Raw genomic sequence first — 21,010 nt, 5'->3', positions numbered from 1 at the left:
CCTTTTGCTCTGTAAAAATATTCCACTACAAGTAAAAGTCCTGCATTCAGAACCTTAATATTATCAGCAAAATGTACTTAAAGCATCAAAACTTACTTATCGTGCAGTAAAATGGCTCCTGTCAGTGTTTTATTATAATATATGATGTTTTTAGATTAATAGTACTGCTGGATTAATGTGTATGTTGCATTTTACTGCTGTAAATTAAGGTCGAGCTATTTGTAACTAATTTATACACTGTTTGGTAGTTTAATCTACAGCATTGCATCATACTCTATAAGATTATAAAATCATAATTTTTGTAGCGTCACTGTCCTGTGAGAAACGCGTATCTCTAAAAAGTCAACTTTTCAACAGCCTGTTTTCAGCTTTGTGGCAATGCATTTTCCACCTGATCCAAAGAAGAAGCAGGATTTTCTCAACCTATAAATGAACATTCAATCCTTCAGTTTATCACAAAAAAAACAAACACATCTGGAGATACATGGTTTTGACTGGACACGGAAGGTATGGGGATACTGTAGCCTTGCACCTCATTTATTGGCGCCGTTCCCACCGTTCTGTGATCAGTTGGATTACATTTAACGCATCATCGTGCACATGCGCAGATGTGCGTGGGAACTTTTTGTGCATTTGAAGACGTCTTCGGCTAGCTTTTCTCCCCGGGCGCTCAGAAGTGGCAGAAGCAAATAAAAGGAGCAAATGACACTGTGATTCCTCATCTCACGTTGGTAAGTTGTGTTCCCAACCACCTTGCCCAACATGTGCGACTGCGAGCTGTCAGGATGCGACGTGGAGCGGCCTTGAAATCCGCTTCCATCGAAAGCTTTCACAGAGAAGTTAGTGGGAGATATTTTAAGGTTACCATAAAAGTGATTCAAAAATAAAAAAATAAAAAAAGATTTTTCCTCGGTACAGCACATTTGATGTGTTTACTGTCAAGTCAAAGGAATAGTCCGGATACGTCTTCAAGCAGCAAAGAGCGAAGACGTCCAGGCGGGGTGGGTGGGTTTGGGGACGTAGTGGTTCTGCTGGCCTCTCTGTAAGAGCCACCACAGGTAAGCCAATGACGAAGAGAGACATGCAGGGAAGTCCTTGAGACAGGCAGCAAGGAGTTAAACACAGATTTATGGATATGGAAGGGGGAAAAAAAACCACCCGCCTCACAAGAGATGGGAGTCTGGACCGTACTCTCTTCCATGGCCGCTGTTTGATTTCTCCAGAGCTCAGGTGCAGTAAAACCTGCCCACCGCAGAGCGCTGCTGAACCTTGACCCTCAGAGAGTGATAACAGCTCTGTCTGTCAGTCGATGAAAAGACAGTTTCTGGTGGATTTAACCAGTCAACCTGTTGTCTAACATCTCTTGTTAGCGAGAGGAGTGGTCTTGATAAGAGCAGGCTGCACTCATATTGGTCCACTTGGAGGCAGAGCAGTCCCGGACAGTGCTTCGGACCTCTAATCCAGAAACCACCAACAATCTCCAGAAGATCTTCACAAAGCATTTTGAAAGTGTTTCTCTCCCAAACTGGACAGAAGCATCATGTTGAGTAAAGACCTTCCAGACATCGAGGTAAATTATTGGATGCATATGTTTCTTGTTTCACCCCTTTCCTTGGCAGGATTCTCTCTTTTCTGTCTTCATTAACATATCATGTATCTAAGTGTCAGGTCATCATGTAGCAAATAGCCCTTTGTGAAGGGTGAATCCACCTCAAATTCACAATAAAGACACATTCATGCTATTGATCATTTTATAATGTTGACAGTGCACATCATGCTACTTAAAAGAAGGGAAGACAGCATTATACATTTTCTGAATACACTTTTCTGATCATATAGATTGTTACTGATCACTGACCAAAGGTCATTGTCAGCGTCTAACATTTACCATGTCATTAATAACACTAGCACAGCTCTCTCCATCTTTTATGGATTCGCACCCACTTTATGATCATTTTTGGTGGTACTAACTCCTCTGACAGAGTTTCAGTGTTACACAACAGTCTGGTGAATAGAAAGTTTAAACCTGTGGTCTCTGCACCCGTTTGAAAATACCTTACTAGAACAAAGTCACTATAAATGAGTTGATCAGAAAATTAAAATAACCTTTACAAGTCCTTAGAGGACGTTTTCAATGTGCAAAGAGGATTTTTTGTTTGTTTGTTTGTTTTGATTTGTTTGGGGATTATTCTCCACCACTATGAACAGAACACTAATCTGGGGCTTCACAAGGGACTACTGTGCACATGACTGAACCAGTGCTGGACCGACGTAATCAGATCTCTTATAATTGCAGTTTAACAGCAAAAAGTTAAAATATTCACACATTCACCTGTAATGGTGGGACAGTAGCAAGGCAGACGGCTTCTTTATTTTAAAACAGCTCCACCTATAGACACTCGAGAGACTTGTAATTACTTTCAGAAATTACCATAGTCTGATCACCATGTTCCCAAGGGAGACTAGAATTCAAAAGAGGATTTCAAGGATTAGCATTTTAAAGGGGCGTCCCAGTCATTTTACGCATGAAGGTCACTCATTGGTTTACTTGTCACAAGGGGTTCCACTCGGCCTGTGATCCAGTTATATCGTCTTCAGTGGCTTTGGTGGGAGATTTCTAAATTTAGGAAAAAAAATCATCCCAGGATGTCATCAGGGTTACTTTGGCTTGGGTTTACACTTTAAATTAAAAAGCGCTGGGGGGGGGTTAATAAAAAACCCTATCGAGTTTCATTATGGGACATTAACACATCGGATATATCCTGACTTTTATTCCAATTTTTTTGAAATAGTAGTCAGGATATATTGGCCCTTGCTTCCTTAATCTTGACCATTCTTTTTTTTTTTAATGCAATAAGTCTGTTGCGAATCCCCAAACTTCATGGAAGTGCAACACTCAATCACTGGAGTACCCATGTAAGCACTTTAGTGGCTCTAAATACTGGAGAGCTCACTGTCAAAAATGAACAGAAATACATCATACACAAGTCCTGTAACACAATATCATCAAACTGCACCTACTGTAGCACACTGATGTTTTCCATTCTGGCCAATCTGTAATGGATTATAGCAAAATAATATATATCAAATGGACAAGAGACGCAGAACCTCTGACTTGAATCGTGAACAACAACTTCTTCCAAGCGACCGTAAATGATTTACATGAATAGAGTTAGCCTACAGTCATATCAGCAGCTACATGACAAGTGCAACATTAAAAAAGGTCTTAAGGTTTATGTCCTGCTCCAACTAAAGTATTGTTGGTTCTCTTTCTACATTAGTTGGGATGAGATGCTGCTCTTTTTTAAAAACTCACTTAGTTAATTACACTCTAGATGGGTACATGTCCACAGTAAAATCTTTAAAGGCCAAGAGAGTTGCTGTCTTGTGAGATATGCAACAGAACATAAGTACTCACTCTCCTATATTATATGTATTTGGGGACAGACAAGAGTTGCAAGCCCTAATCTTTCTTAACAGTATTCTAGTCTGCCACTTTAACATGCTGAAGCAGTAAGGGTTAAAAGGATCAAATGTCATGTAATGCAGTCCTAATATGGTCTTATGATATTGTGTAACAAGCCATGGGTTTTGTGCCATGTGTAATAAGCTGTAGATAGGTGGTGTGAGGTCAGAGCGGAGGCATTGGTGCACGTGTAGAGATGGGGAAATAGTTTCAACAGATGTCATGAAAATCTGCAATTAAAATCTGTATGTATAGAAACTGAGATTCTGTATGTATGAAGCAAATGGTAGTGTAACTGCTGCCAGGTAATGTAATAACCTAACAAAATCTTATAAACTACCCCAACCCTCTAAATAAGTTAGAACTTTAGAGAAACCTGTTACTAAACTATTAGAAATAGCAAATTGGAAATGGATATTGGTTTCTTCAGGACTACTTGTTGCAAGTATGGGACATACATTAAATGATTTCCTCATTCCCGCTGTTATGTATCCATCCGACAGGTCACATAACCTCAGCGCACTGACCTTGCAGCTCATCATTATCTTATCATCTTGACCCCGGCCATCCAAACAAACACACTTCCTAGAACGTTCCATAGTTTCAGTGTGTCTGCCAACAGATATATACGTATGCCATGAAGATAGATAACAGCAGTAGTTCATGAGTAACAGGTGGAAAACAGCATTAAGATGCTAGTTTCAATTTAAAATCCATAATTATAAACTTTTGGTTTGAAAAATGATGCCATTTTTTAAGCTAAAATTTGTTAAACTAAATGTATTCAATTCAATTTATCTCATCAACAAATTATTAATGCACAGATCTTGACATAATGTTATGTTTTCACATTTCTATACAGGTTTTACACATGAAGAATAGTGAAAACAGGCCACATCCAGTGGCCACTGGAAAGTGCCAGTCCACAAACTTAACCTTCCTTAAGGTTAACAGTTATAATGGTGCCAAACATTTTTGTCCTCATTTCTCAATAAAATTAGAGGGATAAGAGAATTAAAATATAATTCTAAGATTACAAGGACATGGTTTAGTAACATATTTTTACGTGTTAAAAAAAAAACAGGTTCCTAAAAAATGTTTTCTGATGCCCCAGGACTCTTTTTTCTGGAGTAGCTAACTCAGAGGTACTTCACAGAGTCTAAGAACGACAAAAAAACAATTCTATTTGTGTCTAAGAGTTCTGTCTCTTTCTACTGATGTGTTGACCTGTTTCACTTCATTTCTTACAGAGCATCCTGGCTCTGAATCCCAGGGTGAAAACTCATGCTCAGATCATGTCCACTGCAAACAAGAAGAGAGAAAAGAAACACTGGAAGCGAAACCCTGACAGGAACTGCGATGTAAGATATACAACACACACACACACACACACACAAACAAACATTCACAACCTGAATTTGGTTGCATGGTATAGTCAGTAGCATTTGCTGTTATCCTCCTCTTTTCCTCGTTTCCTTTAAATTAGTCTTCATTACCGTCTTCATTGTTGTTTTTCCTCAACTCTTCTTTCTTTCAGTCTTGTGTGAAGTTAGAGAACAACTTTGACGATATCAAACACACAACGCTGAGCGAGCGCGGAGCTCTACGAGAGGCACTGAGGTGAGAATGAAGGATATGGCTATTTTTGTAGATGCAAAGCACCTTGTCAAAATGACTTGTAACACATCTCAATCTCACTAACTCGCTTACCTACATTTAGCAGGCTAAAGCTTCTATTTAGTCATTGTCAAATCAGTTCTACACCCGTTACGCTGCACCACCTATAGGAAGGGAACGTTAATAGTGCAGCAGTTTAGAACTGCAGATGAAGACATGTTGCCGTCTACAAAGAACTAGCTGCTACAAATTTACCACTTGCAGGCAATGAGTTTTTATCCATGCTAGCAGCATGCCTCTAGGTGTGCTCGGTCCACCTCTTTCAGAATAAAAATATCTCAACAACTACGGGATAAATTGAAAATAAAATCTACAAAGCTAACGACATTTCCCATCAGCCACAGCTATACTTTACGCTTTGTTTAGTTCTAAATAGCAAATGTTAGCATGCTAACAAGCAAAACTAAGATAGTGAGCATGGTTACCATTACACCTGTTAAACGTCAGCATGCTAGCACTGTGATTATGAACATGTTAGCTTGCTGACGTCAGCATTTAGCACAAAACACCAAGATACAATGGCGCTCAGTTGGACTGCAGTCTTGCAAAATATCGCATCCCAGTAATCATCATTCATTTTTACTACCTTTCTCTTCTGATTTGAAACAAGATTTTTAATCTCAATAACTTGGTTAAACCGTCAAATAAAAGTAAAATCTGTGTTTAGGTGTCTAAAATGTGCCGATGCTCCCTGTCAGAAGAGCTGCCCGACTAACCTGGACATCAAGTCATTTATTACAAGTATCTCTAATAAGGTACAATAAAGTACACACACTCTGTTGCCTGCATGCACACACAGTCAATATTGAGTGGTAGTCCAATGAGTAGGATGATGCTTCATAAGAACTAATTAAAAGAAGAAAGAATAATAATGAACATGCTAATCATGATAGGCAACACAGTACTAAAGTCATGGTTTGTGGTGTGTGTGTGTGTGTGTGTGTGTGTGTGTGTGTGTGTGTGTGTGTGTGTGTGTGCGCGCGCGCATGTGACAGAACTACTATGGGGCAGCGCGGGCCATCCTATCTGACAACCCGCTGGGTTTGACCTGTGGAATGGTTTGTCCCACATCAGATCTGTGTGTAGGAGGCTGCAACCTGTATGCTTCTGAGGAAGGACCCATTAACATCGGGGGATTACAGCAGTTTGCTACCGAGGTAGAATATTTATAGCTGTCAGGTTTTCCGTATAAAACATGTAATTAACAGTTTCTCAAATTTTCAGTTGCTGATTCAATATACTTAGGGGTTCTGCTCAATTCAATTCAATTTAATTTTTAGAGCGCCAAATCATAACAGAGGTTATCTCAGGGCACTTTTCATATAGAGCAGGTCTAGACCGTACTCTTTGTAGCTATATTTACAGAGACCCAACATTCCCACATGAGCACTTTGCGACAGCGGCAAGGAAAAACTCCCTCTTAACAGGTAGAAACCTTGAACAGAACCCGGCTCATGGTGGGCGGCCGTCTGCCTTGACCGGCTGGGTTGAAAGAGAGAGAGAGAGAGAGATGGAGGGGCAGGAGGGAGGAAAGAGAACATAGCACAGTACAGGTACCACATAAGATGTGAAGAATAATAATGAGACTAATGATAAAACTAATAATTACAATAAACGGTTGAAAAATAATGCTAATAAAACTAAATATAATAATAATAATGATAATGATAATAATTGTAGCAGTGCATGTTGAGCAGGATCCAGAGGCAGAAATACCTGCATACTTGGTCTGGTATGACCACTAGCACCACTAGAATATGGAGTCAAACGTTACCTAATGTTAGCAAACTTTAGATAGATATCATGACTAAGTCAGCTTACTGATTTTATGGCTCCTGAGTATAAATTTTCATTCTATTATGGACTATGGAAATGCAAGTTTGAACAAGTGATCTTAACTCGAAGTTCACTTACTAGCTTTTTCAACCAAATATCATGGTCTTCATCAGTGGTTTGGATTTGGATGGATTTTGATCAGTTTTTAGTTGCAGATGAAACATCAAGAAAAATTCTGCGGGCTAAGAGTTAAGCTTGTTTGTTCGAATATGACTCTTCTCTACTTGTGCTACCATTACACTGCATTTTAAAATTTTCCATCATTTTGTACAGTGGCCATTGTTCATCAGAAGTTACATAGCCTTACTTTAAAGTCAGCCATGTTGGGTTTAAAGTCATATTAGGGTTATGATATGAATGCAGCGTACGAAATGGCTCCATAAGGGTATGATTTGTGTGTGGGTTTTTTCACAGGTGTTTAGTAAGATGGGCATTGCTCAGATCAGGAATCCTGAACTCCCACCATCCAATGAGATGCCAGAGTCTTACCACAGCCCTATTGCTCTGATTGGCTGTGGCCCAGCGTCCATCAGCTGTGCTTCCTTTCTTGCCCGTCTTGGATATAGTAACATTACTATATTTGAGAGACAGAGGTACATTGGAGGGCTGAGGTAATATACCATCATCTTTATTCTGTATATCCTATCATATTAAACTTTATACACAATTATACAAAGCAGGGGTTAAGATACAGCAAATGTAGAGTAATTAACCACAATTTAATAAAAGAAAATCCTTAATAAAAGTAAAAATAATAACAAATGAATCAATTGCATTAAGTCAGCAAAATCTTAAGCCTGACAAGATCATCTGACTATTTAGTTACTTGGGAACTAAACATTCAGTATTTTTAGGAGTAAATTGGTTGGTGGTAATGAGGGAGGGTCACTGTGACAAGGACTGAATGCAGGCCTGTTTGAAATAATCAAACCAAGAAATAAGAGACAGACTTATTTACTATGTTGAGAAGATGCAGAGAGTGACTCCTAAAGAAATGAATTTACATGATAGAAAATCAAGATGGCAAGAGGAGAGATATATGAGACAATGTCAAACAGTGTATCGGGTGAAAAAGGAAACATTCAAAAAAATATGTTCTTCCATGTAGCACATCAGAAATCCCCCAGTTCCGGCTTCCCTATGAGGTTGTCCAGTTTGAAATAGACCTGATGAAGGATCTGGGAGTCAAGGTATGAACTGTAGCATCCCATATTGTTCTGATACATATTTTTGGCTGGACCACCACAGTTGGGCCAGCTCTATAAACGCAAATGTCGGTGAGTGAGTGAGTGAGTGAGTGAGTGAGTGAGTGAGTGAGTGAGTGAGTGAGTGAGTGATAAAGTTAAATCACTGAACATTTCTTCAAAATGTCTTCGTGGCATCACATCTGATCAGCACCAAAGCCTTACCAGAATCAGCACTTAATACTCCACAACCCCATTTAGCCCAATGATCATCAATATTATTTACAAAATTGTCCATATTGTGATCAAATGAAAGAAAATCAAAGCTGTAAATACAATATGATTACGCTGTTTTGATTTATTAAATACTAGATACTCTAGCTTTAACTAGGAAGGTATTACTGTATTAGGAATTTTCTGATCATTTGCACCCTCGCAGTCCTGATAAAACGTGTGTGTTTGTTTATGTGTACAGGTGGTGATTGAGAAGGGTCTAGGTGTGAACGGAATGACTCTGACGTCCCTGAAGGAGGAAGGATTTAAGGCAGTCTTTATTGGGATTGGTTAGTGCCATGTGTAAAACATGTCAGAGACTAGCTTTGCATTTGCTTCATGGATATGCATTATAAAGTTTATCCAGTGGGGTTTTTATACCTTTGAATTCCATTTACAGTGGGATACATACAGTACATCTATGTGTGTGTGCTTTCAACTATTATGCAGGCATGGTTTCATACAGTAAATGTATGTGAGCCTTCAGTTTTTAACTTTTGACTTTTGAATTTTTGGACTGCTCCCCTAACAGTCACAGCATATCTGTGCAAACCATTTTCTTCCAGTATACCGTATGTGTGTGCGTGCATTTGTTTATATCTGTGTATGTCATTTTTTTTTTTTTTTACATGTGTGTGTTTGTGTGTGACTTCAGGTCTCCCCCAGGCCAACAGAGCTAAAATCTTCCAGGATTTAACCATGGATCAAGGCTTCTTCACTTCCAAAGACTTTCTGCCCATGGTGGCCTCAACCAGCAAGAAAGGTACGTGCGAAATCAAACTGAAATCACAAAACCCCTCAGAAAGTTAGGTAGAATGTTTTGACCCGTTTTTCAGTATTCAGCACTACCCTTGTTCAGTTGTTAATAACTCACAAAGCCAAAGAAGGGTGGGGATCTGACCGTCTGGTTTTGATGGTGTATTAACATCTTCTATACCCGTTCAAGTGTTCACTTTCCATCCACAAGGAAAATCCCACTGAGCTGCTCTCAAAAAATGGAACATTTGGAAATATTATTAATAAATAACATGTGGTGCTGTTACATTATGTTATATGGTCAGAAAGACTTTTTTGTTCTACTCTTACCTTAGCTAACTTTCTTCTATAATACTAGCCCAGTGGATTGTATTACTCAATATACACATATTTTCAAACATAAACCCACTATCAAAACATCAAATAAGTTATCTCAACAAACAATAAACAAAATTATTATAATAATTCAGTCATTAGTTATAATATGCAAATATTAAAAAACTCATCTATTATTTATATTCAGTTTTGGCTCTTAAAGGTACTGTAGCACATACACGCACACTCATGCATAACATTTTTGCCGGTGACATCGCCGTGGCTAACCCCACACAAATTGGTATTAATGAGAAAATCTAACAGGAAGTGGAATAGTTCAAATATAAAAAAGTTTTCGTGTTGAAATGTGTATTTGCAAAATACCTCCTGGCCAGAAGCAATCTAACATGACTGTGTCTCTCTGTCTGTCTCTCTCTCTGGCTCGGTCTCGCTCTGTCTAGGTATGTGTCAGTGTCGCTCTTCTCTGCCAGACTTAAGAGGCGTAGTGATAGTTTTGGGGGCTGGAGACACTGCGTTTGACTGCGCCACCTCAGCTCTTCGCTGTGGAGCCAAGAGAGTGTATGTCTGCTTCAGGAAGGGATTCACTAACATCAGGGCTGTTCCTGAAGAGGTATGGGTGTGGGATAGACAGATCTATAGAGAGAGGACTAAACGCAGAATACTAAATATATGTGTTTCTTCTGTCAGGTGGAGCTGGCTAAGGAAGAGCAGTGTGAGTTCCTGCCCTACCTGTCTCCCCGTGAGGTCATCATGAAGAACGGACGGGTTGCCGGGTTACAGTTCTGTCGCACCGAGCAGACTGAGGAAGGCGATTGGCTGGAAGATGAGGACCAAATTGTCAGGCTGAAGGCTGATTACATCATCAGTGCCTTTGGCTCCATGTTGAACGAGCAGCAAGGTAATGAACCAATCGGCTGACTAAGACACCATCTGATAAACAGTTTGTCGTTTTGATTTACCCTTAACTACAATTATTATTGAAAATGAATCATAAGATGTGTGTAAATTTTTCTCTGGTTTCTGAAAGGAATCTGTATCTTTGGTTTTGGTGTGTGTGTGTGTGTGTGTGCGTGTGTTGTTTTTTTTTTTAACTTAATATAGTATATTTAGCATATGATGACTGTATCATATATGTAATCAACCAGTATGGCTTGTCAAAATTTCTTGGTCTGACAGACTACAAAATGTCCTAGATAATATATATTTTGATTGTTGCATAACAGAAATTGAGTCTTTGACCTTTCAGATTTGTTGGACAACTGATCGATGCAGTAGATGAATGCAGACCATTAATTGGGCAATGACATGTTTTCATACAGTATGTTAGCCTGATCCATATGATGACTGTTTGTAGTGACTGTGGCCATGGCTCCTGTGAAGATGACCCGCTGGGGTACTCCAGAGGTGAACACAAACACCATGCAGACCAGTGAGCCCTGGGTGTTTGCAGGAGGAGACATCGCTGGTTTGGCAAACACCACAGTGGAATCAGTGAACGATGGCAAACAGGCCTCATGGCATATTCACAGATACATCCAGGTAAATCTGCAGAGATTTTCTCTGCTTCAGACATTCACCAGATATTTAAAATACAGGGTTCTGAAGAGATCTGGTTCAACTAGCAGCAGTGATTTGTAGTCCAGTTTTAAAGCCACAATATGCAAGTTCTGGAAATCAAGCTACCCGTAGCATGAGACACGAAAACAAACACTCCAATTCTCCCACCTCTCACACACACCCTGCTATGTTACGTCCCACCAGCCTTTCACCTCATCATGTTCACTGTCTCGGCAAATGCGAGAATCAGGAGTTGGCTAGCCTGTGAATAAGTCATAGCCACATCTTCCAGCAGCTAATACTAGTTTGAAATCATGTTGTGAGAGGAGTGGTAGAGCAGAAGCATGTTCTTGTATCGATTGACAGCTTTGAGCTCCCATGCTTGGCTCTGGCCTTCTCTGATTGGTTAGAAGTTTGAGGCTCACTCAGAAACTTTAGAAGGTAACATCTCTGTACTGCTGCCAGGCTGTTCAATGATTCTGGGTCATAGAAGCCTTTGATAGCACCTCTCCACATTAAGATATGTTTCGGAGCATATTTCAAGTTCAGCAGCTGACTGTTTCAGCAGGTGACTGTTTTGTATCAGATGATTCATAAACAGCACATGAATGCATCACACAAAGAGCCGACTGTTTCTTTCTGATAAACTTTGAGTACCACCACATTCATGAATAAGAGTACTTGACTTTTGGACACGAAATCAGATCATTATGTATTCTACTCAGACATAACTACACCAAATGTTATATTAGTGATTAAAATGTCTGTCCCAACTCTCTTCCTTCTGTAGTCCCTGCATGGACAGACATTGGACCCAGTCCCAAAGCTTCCATTGTTCTACAGTGCTATAGATCAGGTGGACATCAGTGTCGAGGTTTGTGGAATAAAGTTTCCCAACCCGTTTGGCCTGGCCTCTGCTCCTCCTACCACCAGCACAGCCATGATCAGAAGAGCCTTTGAGCAAGGATGGGGTTTCGCTCTGACCAAGACATTTGGACTGGATAAGGTACACATACAAGGAAGTCATATGGATTGGAAGTGCACAAAAATATGTTTTTTTGTTTTGTTTTTTTTAATCAAAAGTGTATTTTACAAAGGACCTAATAGCAAAAGTAAAAAGAAGGTGGAGAGTTGGGAGTCCTCATAGCCTGGGAGTTTAAGATGTTTACCGTGTAATTGTAATGTCCTCAGTTTGAGTCCAACCAGCGACCGTTGTTGCATCTCTCCCCTCTACTGTCTTCTGTCTAATAAAAGCAAAAATGCCTCAAGTAATACTTAAAAGAAAGTGGAGGATTACAGTAACTCTTTGGGGTCCACAAAATGTTGGCAGCAAGCACAAAAAAAGGTATCCTCTACATTTAAAGCTCTGCATTGTCTAGGATTCAAACATTTCATAAAAGGGAGTTTTTCCTTGCCGCTGTTGCCAAGTGCTTGCTCATGGGGGAATGTTGGGTCTCTATAAATATAACTTAGAGAGTAAGGTCTAGACCTGCTCTATATGAAAAGTGCCCTGAGATAACCTCTGTTATGATTTGGCGCTATATAAATAAAATTGAATTGAATTTCAGACTTTGTTGATCCCCAGTGATGGTAATAAGAAAGACACATAGTTAGACCTCACTGCCCATGGATCCAACTTGGGGATACTGAGAGTTAATGGCTGAAAGCAACTCATACACTGGTCAGATTTATCACAGGCATTGTCTCATTTTTCTACAAACTAAAATTTATGTTGTAAGAACAATTTTAAAGGTGCTTTATTCACATAAAAAGTCTACTCATAGGGACTTTATAAATCCAGCACTTTCATGTGACAATAACTGGGACTCTGAAACACATGAACAAAAGAAAATAAAAAAACAAAACTTGCATAATAGCGAAATAATACAAACACAAAATGTACCCCCGACACAATTATTGGTACCCTTCATTAATTTATGGTTGCACAACCTTTGGCAACAGTGACAGCCTCTAAACACTTTTTGTAGCCATCTAGAAGCTTCTCGCACCTGTCTGCTGGAAGTTTCTGCCGCTCTTCCATTCCTCTGTGTTCAAGCTCTTTTGAGCTTTCCTTTTCAACCTTTCTTTTTTGCTGTTGGATGTGTGCTTTGGGTTGTTGCCCTGCTGAAAGACCCAAGACCTTCACCTCAAACCTAGTTTTCTGACACTGGGTAACACATTTCACTCTAAAATGCCTTGGTAATCTTCTGATTTCATCATTACTTTGATACATTCAGTGTCTCCGGTACCAGAGGCAGCAAAGCAGCCCCACAGCATGATAGAACCTCCACCATGTTTTACTGTAGGTAGGCTGTTCTTTTACTTATGGGCTTAATTTCGTCACCTATAAACAAACCGATGCACTCCATTCCCAAAGAGCTCTACTTTGGTTTCATCTGTCCAGAGAACATTATCCTTTCTTTCAATAGTGGTGTCCTCCTTGGCCTTCGCCCATGGAGCCCTACTTGGTTTAGTGTGCAGCGTCTTAACAGTTTCATGACTGTGCACTGTTGAAACAGGGATTTCAAGATCTTTGGTGACTGCCTTGTAGTCTTTTGAATTGTTTTTTTTTTTGATAATAGCATTTCAGATGCTCTCAAACAGTTCTCTTGTCTTTCCCACTTTTAAAAAGAAACTGGAGACAATCAGCCCCTTTGAAGGCAGTAAAACCAACATTCATTGGTTAATTCAAGTCAGCTGAAAACTGAAAATTAAGCACAGGAACTAGTTTGATTTAATTTAAATTTATCAAAAGGATGCCAATAATTGTGTCGAGCATACATATTATGTCTGTAAGAGAGCACGTTACATCCTTTGAGTAAACCTGTCTCTCTTCAGGACCTGGTAACCAATGTGTCTCCTCGAATTGTGCGTGGCACCACCTCAGGTCATTTATATGGACCAGGCCAGGGCTCCTTCCTCAACATTGAGCTCATCAGTGAGAAGACAGCAGCCTACTGGTGTCAGTCAGTCGCTGAGCTGAAGAAGGACTTCCCCAACAATGTCAGGTTCCCGTCACGTCACATCACATATCTTGTGGGAGCCCAGAAGATGGTGAGCATTTTTAAACTAACCTCTTCCTGTGTCCCTGTCAGGTGGTGATTTCCAGTATAATGTGTGGTTACAACAAGGAAGACTGGACAGAATTAGCCAAGATGGCAGAGGTGAGACGGACGAAAATCCATTAACATAATCTTCATCCCTCACAGAATGTAGTAAACTATGGAGCAATTATTATATATACAGTGCATACAAAGGTTACATCTGTGTAGTTTGGGAAGGTTTCAAATAGAAGAATATATGTGTTTAGAAATCAGGAGCAGATGCCCTGGAGCTGAACCTGTCTTGCCCTCATGGGATGGGAGAGAGAGGCATGGGACTGGCCTGTGGACAGGTACACGCACACACACACACACACACACACACACACACACACACACACACACACACACACACACACACACACACACACACACACACACACACACACACACACACAAAAACACTCTTAATCAAAAAAAATGAACAGTCTGGTAAATGGTGTGTTTTTATGTTTGTGTTTGTCACTAGGACCCAGTGCTTGTGCGTAACATCTGTTGCTGGGTGCGTGCAGCCATTTCCATTCCATTCTTTGCCAAACTGACACCAAACGTTACCAATATTGTTGACATTGCCAAGGCTGCTCATGAAGGTAAACAAACTTCACCACACCTCGCTCACTTCTTTTTCTTTCCTCCATGTCATTTCTGCTACTGTCTTTTATCATTAAATCATTAAAATTTAACAATATACGTAGGTCAAGAATGTCTGGAACACATGTTTGTTGTTGTTATTGTTGTGTTGTTTTATAGGCAGAGCAGATGGAGTCACAGCCACCAACACAGTCTCAGGTATGATGGGACTGAAGTCAGATGGCTCCCCCTGGCCAAGTGTTGGAATGGAAAAACGCACCACGTATGGAGGGGTGTCCGGTAAGGACACACACAAACGTACAAACACGTACACTATCCCTTGTAACTATTCCTTTTAATTACCAGTAGTTACAGCAGGATATTTTTTTAGATTAAGATAAATGTTTGTATTGCACTCCCAATAAGCCTAGGGAGACTCAAAAAGGAAAGATTAAAAAGAGAATGGTCAAAATGAAAGCACCAGAGGTCAAGATATCCTGATTTTTAGTTCCTAATCTGGTTTGAGCTCCAAAAACACTAGATCCTACACCCACAATGCAACTTCATAGCATCTTTCATTAGAGCCTCTCTGCATGGTAAACACCTACGTTTTTCAAATACCTCCAGCTTGTAACACAGGCTTTCTGTTATAAATTTTTAGCCATACCAAGATAACCCTGATGGCATCAAGGTTCCATCCAGAGCCGCAGGGTATAGTATAAAACCTTCTTTATGTATTGACAGATACAGTTGATAGGGACAAGTGTGAATGCAAATTGACAACAAGCAAATATACATACCGTACACACAAATCTACACATGGACAAACACACTCACTTGAACAATGGCTGGAGATTTAAAGCACCGTGAAGCAAGGGTTTTTGATTGCCACTGCATTACCATGTAAAGATAGGTAACCATCAGACGAAGTTAAGCTATCATAACAAAGTGATTTACACACTGTGCTGAAATAAGTGAAACCAAAGGTTTAGGAGGTCTAGGTCTAGACTTTTAGGTCTAGGATTTGTGGGTAACGTGAAAAAACACCAGTATTATCCTTTAAAGGGTCCTTGAATTAATAAATAAGTTAAAGTGACACATCACGTACACACTGAGCTAGCTCCTCTTGAGGTGCTTCTCTCAAGCCCTTAGCAATATTAACGATGTTTGCAGGTAATGCCATCAGACCCATCGCTCTCAGAGCAGTGTCGGCCATCGCCAATGCAATTCCTGGTTTCCCTATTCTGGCCACTGGGGGTATTGACTCAGCAGAGACTGGACTACAGTTTCTCCACGCTGGGGCCTCAGTGTTACAGGTGATAATTACATTACTGTTCTTACTGATAAGGTGAGACAGCAGTAATGCTTTGATGAAAGCCTTTAGTACATTGGTCTTTCATTAAAAATCAGATATCTATCAGTCAGCATCAGTATGATACAGTTTGTTATAATAAAGCATTTATGTTTGTGCTAAAGGAAAACCTTAATATGCATTGATTTACCATTGTTGTTAGAAGTCCGTCTTCTGTTTTACATTAATTTAATAATTTATTTTCATTGATTTTATTTACTTCATTATATTTATCATTTATTTATTATTGGCATTGCCTTTATTGTCTATTTACTATTTTGCCCCATATTTATTGTTTTTCAGCAATTCCACACCATGCCTAAGTTACCGTACCTAAATTAAAGGAAAACCATAACACTGATGTAGAATATCTAATAAGGTTCATCCTTTCCTTTAAATCCTGAAAAGGAAGTCACAATCAGTCTCAATAAAATCTGCATTGTTTGGTTTTGACTGTTCTAGACGTTGATAGACATCTGTCTGTCTGATTACAACAGGTGTGCAGTGCAGTTCAGAACCAGGATTTCACAGTTATTGAGGATTACTGTGTAGGTATGTAACTGTGTTTCTGTATTTTATCCTTGGTGAACATTAAGCTGACCTAGTATATTTGACCCCAAAACAATGAATGACTGACAATTACAACATTTTGCAAATGTATTTAACAATGTCCTGCAGTGTAACCGTCTTTTAAAACAATAAAATACATGAATTCAGCATTGAAATGTATTATTCCGAGTTTTTGAAAAAACCCTTTCATTCTTTAAATCATTGATAGGCCCACACAATGACCCCCTGGGGGCCGGTTTACTGGTGCCTTGTTTATCTCAACAAGATCCACTCTATTGTATTTTGGACAAAGGTCCATATTGTGAGACTCTAATGTGGTAGATGTAAAACTGCTTTTCATTACTGGTGTCAATAAAGTTACCAGAGTTGCCGTATATAATCCTACTCACTCGCCTCTGAGCTTTTATAACCTTACCCTTATATCCAGCTCTTAATAGTTATTTATGCACACTTTTTGTGCCCTCAACCGTCCTGAACCAACCACCAACCTGAAAATGTTCCATGTTACAGTGTATTCAGATGCTACTGCCTTGAGATATTTACACTGTACGATAACACCATTATGGTAAACATACTGTATGTGTTCAGGTCTGAAGACGTTGTTGTACCTCAAGAGCCTGGAGCTGAAAGACTGGGACGGTCAGTCTCCTCAGACAGAGAGACATCAAAAAGGAAAACCAGTTCCCAGACTAGAGGACGCGGTCGGAAAGGTACTGCAACTTACTACCAGTAATTCTGTTACTGCCATGATAATTACTACTACTGTTATTAGCAACACTACTATGTAAAATGAGTTAATCAAAGGCAGCTGGGTTGGCTGTTTGGTCTTGAGGATGCCCTTTAGATGTGAAACCACTCATTTATTGTACCAATATTTATACTACTGTAGTTTTTTTTGCTAAAATCAACCATTTAGTTGCACTTTTATCTAATATTTCCTCTAAATGGTGTGTGTGTTTGTGTGTTTGTGTGTGTGTAGAGCCTCCCCAGCTTTGGTCCATACCTCCAGCAGAAGAAAGAAGCCATCGCAGAGTACAAGAAACAGCTCAGAGGTGCTGGTAAAACTGATGTGATGGAAACCAACATCCCTCGCATTCGTGCACCCAAAAAACCTGTTCCTGCTGTCAAGGTGTGGCACACACACACTCACTATTCATCAGGATGTATTATGCTTTGTTCTGTGAAATAGGTTTTAAGCAAGCAAACATCTGTGGTTTGTTCATACTGTGTGTGTGTGTGTGTGTGTGTGTGTGTGTGTGTGTGTGTGTGTGTGTGTGTGTGTGTGTGTGTGTGTGTGTGTGTGTGTGGTAATGGTCATGTTTATAGGATGTCATAGCCAGAGCACTGCGCCACATTGGATCATACCAGGAACTCAACAACATGGAGCAGGTACACAGTACTGTAACCATTTTATATTCTCAGATCTTTTGACAGCAGTCATGTGGGTAACTGGACCACAGAACTGCTCAAACTGCACACAGCTGACCAAAACCAGAAATCGATCCAATCAGGTCATAATCATGACCCTCCCCTGTGTTCCCAGGTCCAGGCTTTGATAGATGAAGAGATGTGTATCAACTGTGGTAAATGTTACATGACCTGCAATGACTCTGGATACCAGGTATGTCAGTCTATCTGTGACATAAAGGTAGTTGTCTCTTTCCTTTGGCATTTGTCGCTTCCTCTGTTTTTTTAAGAAAAATATTTAAGACTTATCTGCCTCATTCCTGTATTGCTTATTGTCTTTCCAGGCCATAAAGTTCAACCCAGAGACCCACTTTCCCTCAGTGATTGACAGCTGTACGGGTTGCACTCTGTGCCTCAGCGTCTGTCCAATCATAGACTGCATCAAGATGGTTACCAGGACAACGGCCTATAAACCCAAGAGGGGTGTACCCATTAGTCCTGTCTGCTAAAAGGAAAGACTTTCTTCTTTCAAAACTTTCTATGTAGTGGCGTGCCATCAGGACAAGAAAGGCAAGCAGCGCTTGAACAGTTAAACCTAAAAATAGACATCAATTAGAACGATATTGAAGTGGAAGCGATAAAGGATCTGATATTGCCTGTTTGCATTCATCTTGTAATTTACTGCCCTCTTGTGGCCGCAGTAGGCTATTGTCTCTGGAAGCTAGCTTCATTGCCGGCTGTTGAATCTATGGCTTTGTTCAGACTGTCGACAGATCCGATTTGTTTCTCAAATCAGATCTTTAGGACAGACTGTCCGCACTGTTATTTGCAAGTGATCAGATTGGATTTGTGTGTCCAGACATCAACAACCTATCTGCATGGGTTGCTGTGGTAACGACGTAGGCGTCGTCATGCTGGTGACATGGCTTTTCGACGTGGAAGCATGAGAAATGGAGGTCCATCATCTTCTCGTCCAAACAATCGCGCCGTCAAGTTGTCCTCCATAGCACTAACAAACTGTACTCTCTGATAGCGCTCTGCTAGTAGCAGCATGGACTCTGTTCAATCAGTCACCCTGGATTTAACATCGTCATTGTATGTCACGTTGCAAGTGACGCAAGAGACACTTTGGAATCCGATTTGAGCAGTCAGAGCATCTGGACTGGGATGCATCTGTCGAGATCTGACTGGAATCGCATTTCAAACCACCTCCAAATGTGGTTTGCAAAAATCACATTTCATGTGGTTTTTCACTGTCCAGACTTTCTAAAAGTGATCAGGATACAAAGTGGATATGCCCAAAAACTGATTTGGGGCTGGCAGTCTGAACAAGGCCTCAAATTTCTGTCATTTTTGTGGGCGTGTCATTTAAAAAGGCTGGGGCTTGTCAAGCAGGGGGGGAGCAATTTTTTGGACATTTGCACATGTGCATTGTGGATAATTCTGGGATCTGACAGGTGACTGGCTATAGCTAGCTGCATACAACTGTGCTTTACCATTGGGGTTTTACTTTGTTCTTCAGCTCTGCTTGTCTCCCTGTAAAAGTCACCGCACGCCACTATTTCTACCATTTTAATAATGGAGATCAGATATTATAAATTTCGGTTTTACAACTAATTAATCTGCCATGTGAAGTTTGAGACCTTTTTTCCTGGTAATGCAAGTTATTTGGATGGTATAAAAAGTTAAAAAATTATTGAATAATGACGTCCAATATGTTTATCTTCTTGATAGAAAAAGGAGAGTGTGAGTTTATGGTAAATTTTAAGAAATACTAGCACCAATAATACCACTGTAGTTCTGACTCAAATTATGTTATAAGTTGTGAATTCTGCTTTGTTGTAATATTTGTTAAATGAATTAATGTAATAGGAAATGCATCGTTGATACAGTATAGTCTATGATTTAAAAAAAGGTTTTCTGATGCAGCCAACCATCTGAGCCGTGGAGCACAAACCAACACGATTCTTGTAGGCATCAAACACAAGTAGGAGAAAGAGTTCAGTAGTAGGACATATCTAAGGTTTCATAGGGACAAGTTTTATTCTGTCATAAAACAACCCACACTTTTTCATATATTCATCTGAAATATGCAGAAACATAAAACAAATTATAAACAGCATAGAAAGCAAAGAGTTATGCATAAGATTGAAGCATGGCACAGGATTGAAACACCAGAGGTTAAAATAACTTCTTTCAATATTCATGATAACAACACAGACTGCTGATCCTGCTCCATAGGCATTTACTCTATACATGACCTGCTACCAGATACTGAAAGCTGTTGGGAATGTTTAACCATTGTAGTGATCTGAAATGCCCTGTACTTATATAGGCTCTAAGATTAAAGTCAAAGATATAATGAATAAAATTACTTTGTACAATCTAACATTAAGGAACATTATTTTTTTATTTAAAAAATGTAAAAAAAAAATGTAAAAAAAGTTGGACTCCATTGGAAGTCACATCAAGAAAATTTAGTTTCAGCAGGTTTACTATGTACTATTTCTTTTGTATGGTTTGTCACATGTCTCAGTCATCGTGGATCAAACTGTGAGGAAACTCAGACTTTCCAAATTGAGCTGACGGTCTGAAGGATGTACACAAGTTACAGACAGTGGTGGAAGAAGTATTCAGACATTCTTTATATTAGATTTATTAGCAAAATGTAGATAAGTATTCAAAGTAAAAGTAATCATTCCACAGAATGTGTGTCAAAATACATACATACATATACATATATTCTATGATCCCCAGGGGTGTAATGTAACTTATGTACATCTATTCAAATACTTAAGTACAATTTTGAAGTACTTGTGCTTTAATTCATTATTTCAATTTTATGAAGCTTTATACTTCTACTCTTCTACATTTCATGGGGAAATATTGCACTTTTTAATCTACTACATTTATCTTATATCCATCT

The 21,010-nt window shown here is 39.5% G+C and overlaps 1 protein-coding gene across 6 annotated transcripts; it reads left to right on the top strand.

Moving 5' to 3' along the window:
- The first annotated feature begins 618 nt into the window (after positions 1-618).
- dpydb (dihydropyrimidine dehydrogenase b) lies at positions 619-20,798 on the top strand. Of its 6 annotated transcripts, XM_040144370.1 has the most exons (27): positions 646-731; positions 950-1,058; positions 1,371-1,570; positions 4,717-4,827; positions 5,004-5,086; positions 5,811-5,898; positions 6,139-6,300; positions 7,394-7,590; positions 8,088-8,169; positions 8,639-8,726; positions 9,092-9,199; positions 9,969-10,138; positions 10,216-10,426; positions 10,883-11,067; positions 11,876-12,091; positions 13,924-14,088; positions 14,181-14,249; positions 14,396-14,479; positions 14,656-14,776; positions 14,937-15,056; positions 15,930-16,072; positions 16,605-16,659; positions 17,266-17,387; positions 17,657-17,806; positions 18,004-18,066; positions 18,221-18,298; positions 18,429-20,798. In XM_040144370.1, the coding sequence occupies exons 3-27, from the start codon at positions 1,541-1,543 to the stop codon at positions 18,591-18,593; spliced, it is 3,066 nt and encodes a 1,021-aa protein (XP_040000304.1). In that variant the 5' UTR covers positions 646-731; positions 950-1,058; positions 1,371-1,540; the 3' UTR covers positions 18,594-20,798. The 6 variants fall into 6 exon arrangements, 5 of the variants coding, with proteins under 5 accessions (XP_040000306.1, XP_040000304.1, XP_040000302.1 ...); XM_040144372.1 differs by lacking the exon at positions 950-1,058 and having other exon boundaries at positions 619-731; XM_040144368.1 differs by having other exon boundaries at positions 950-1,570.
- Positions 20,799-21,010: the final 212 nt, after the last annotated feature.

The sequence above is a fragment of the Xiphias gladius genome, chromosome 14 (genome assembly GCF_016859285.1).
Source record: "Xiphias gladius isolate SHS-SW01 ecotype Sanya breed wild chromosome 14, ASM1685928v1, whole genome shotgun sequence".
NCBI lineage: Eukaryota > Metazoa > Chordata > Actinopteri > Istiophoriformes > Xiphiidae > Xiphias > Xiphias gladius.
The sequence above is the reverse complement of the archived record's forward strand: the minus strand, read 5'-3'. Positions and strand labels throughout refer to the sequence as shown.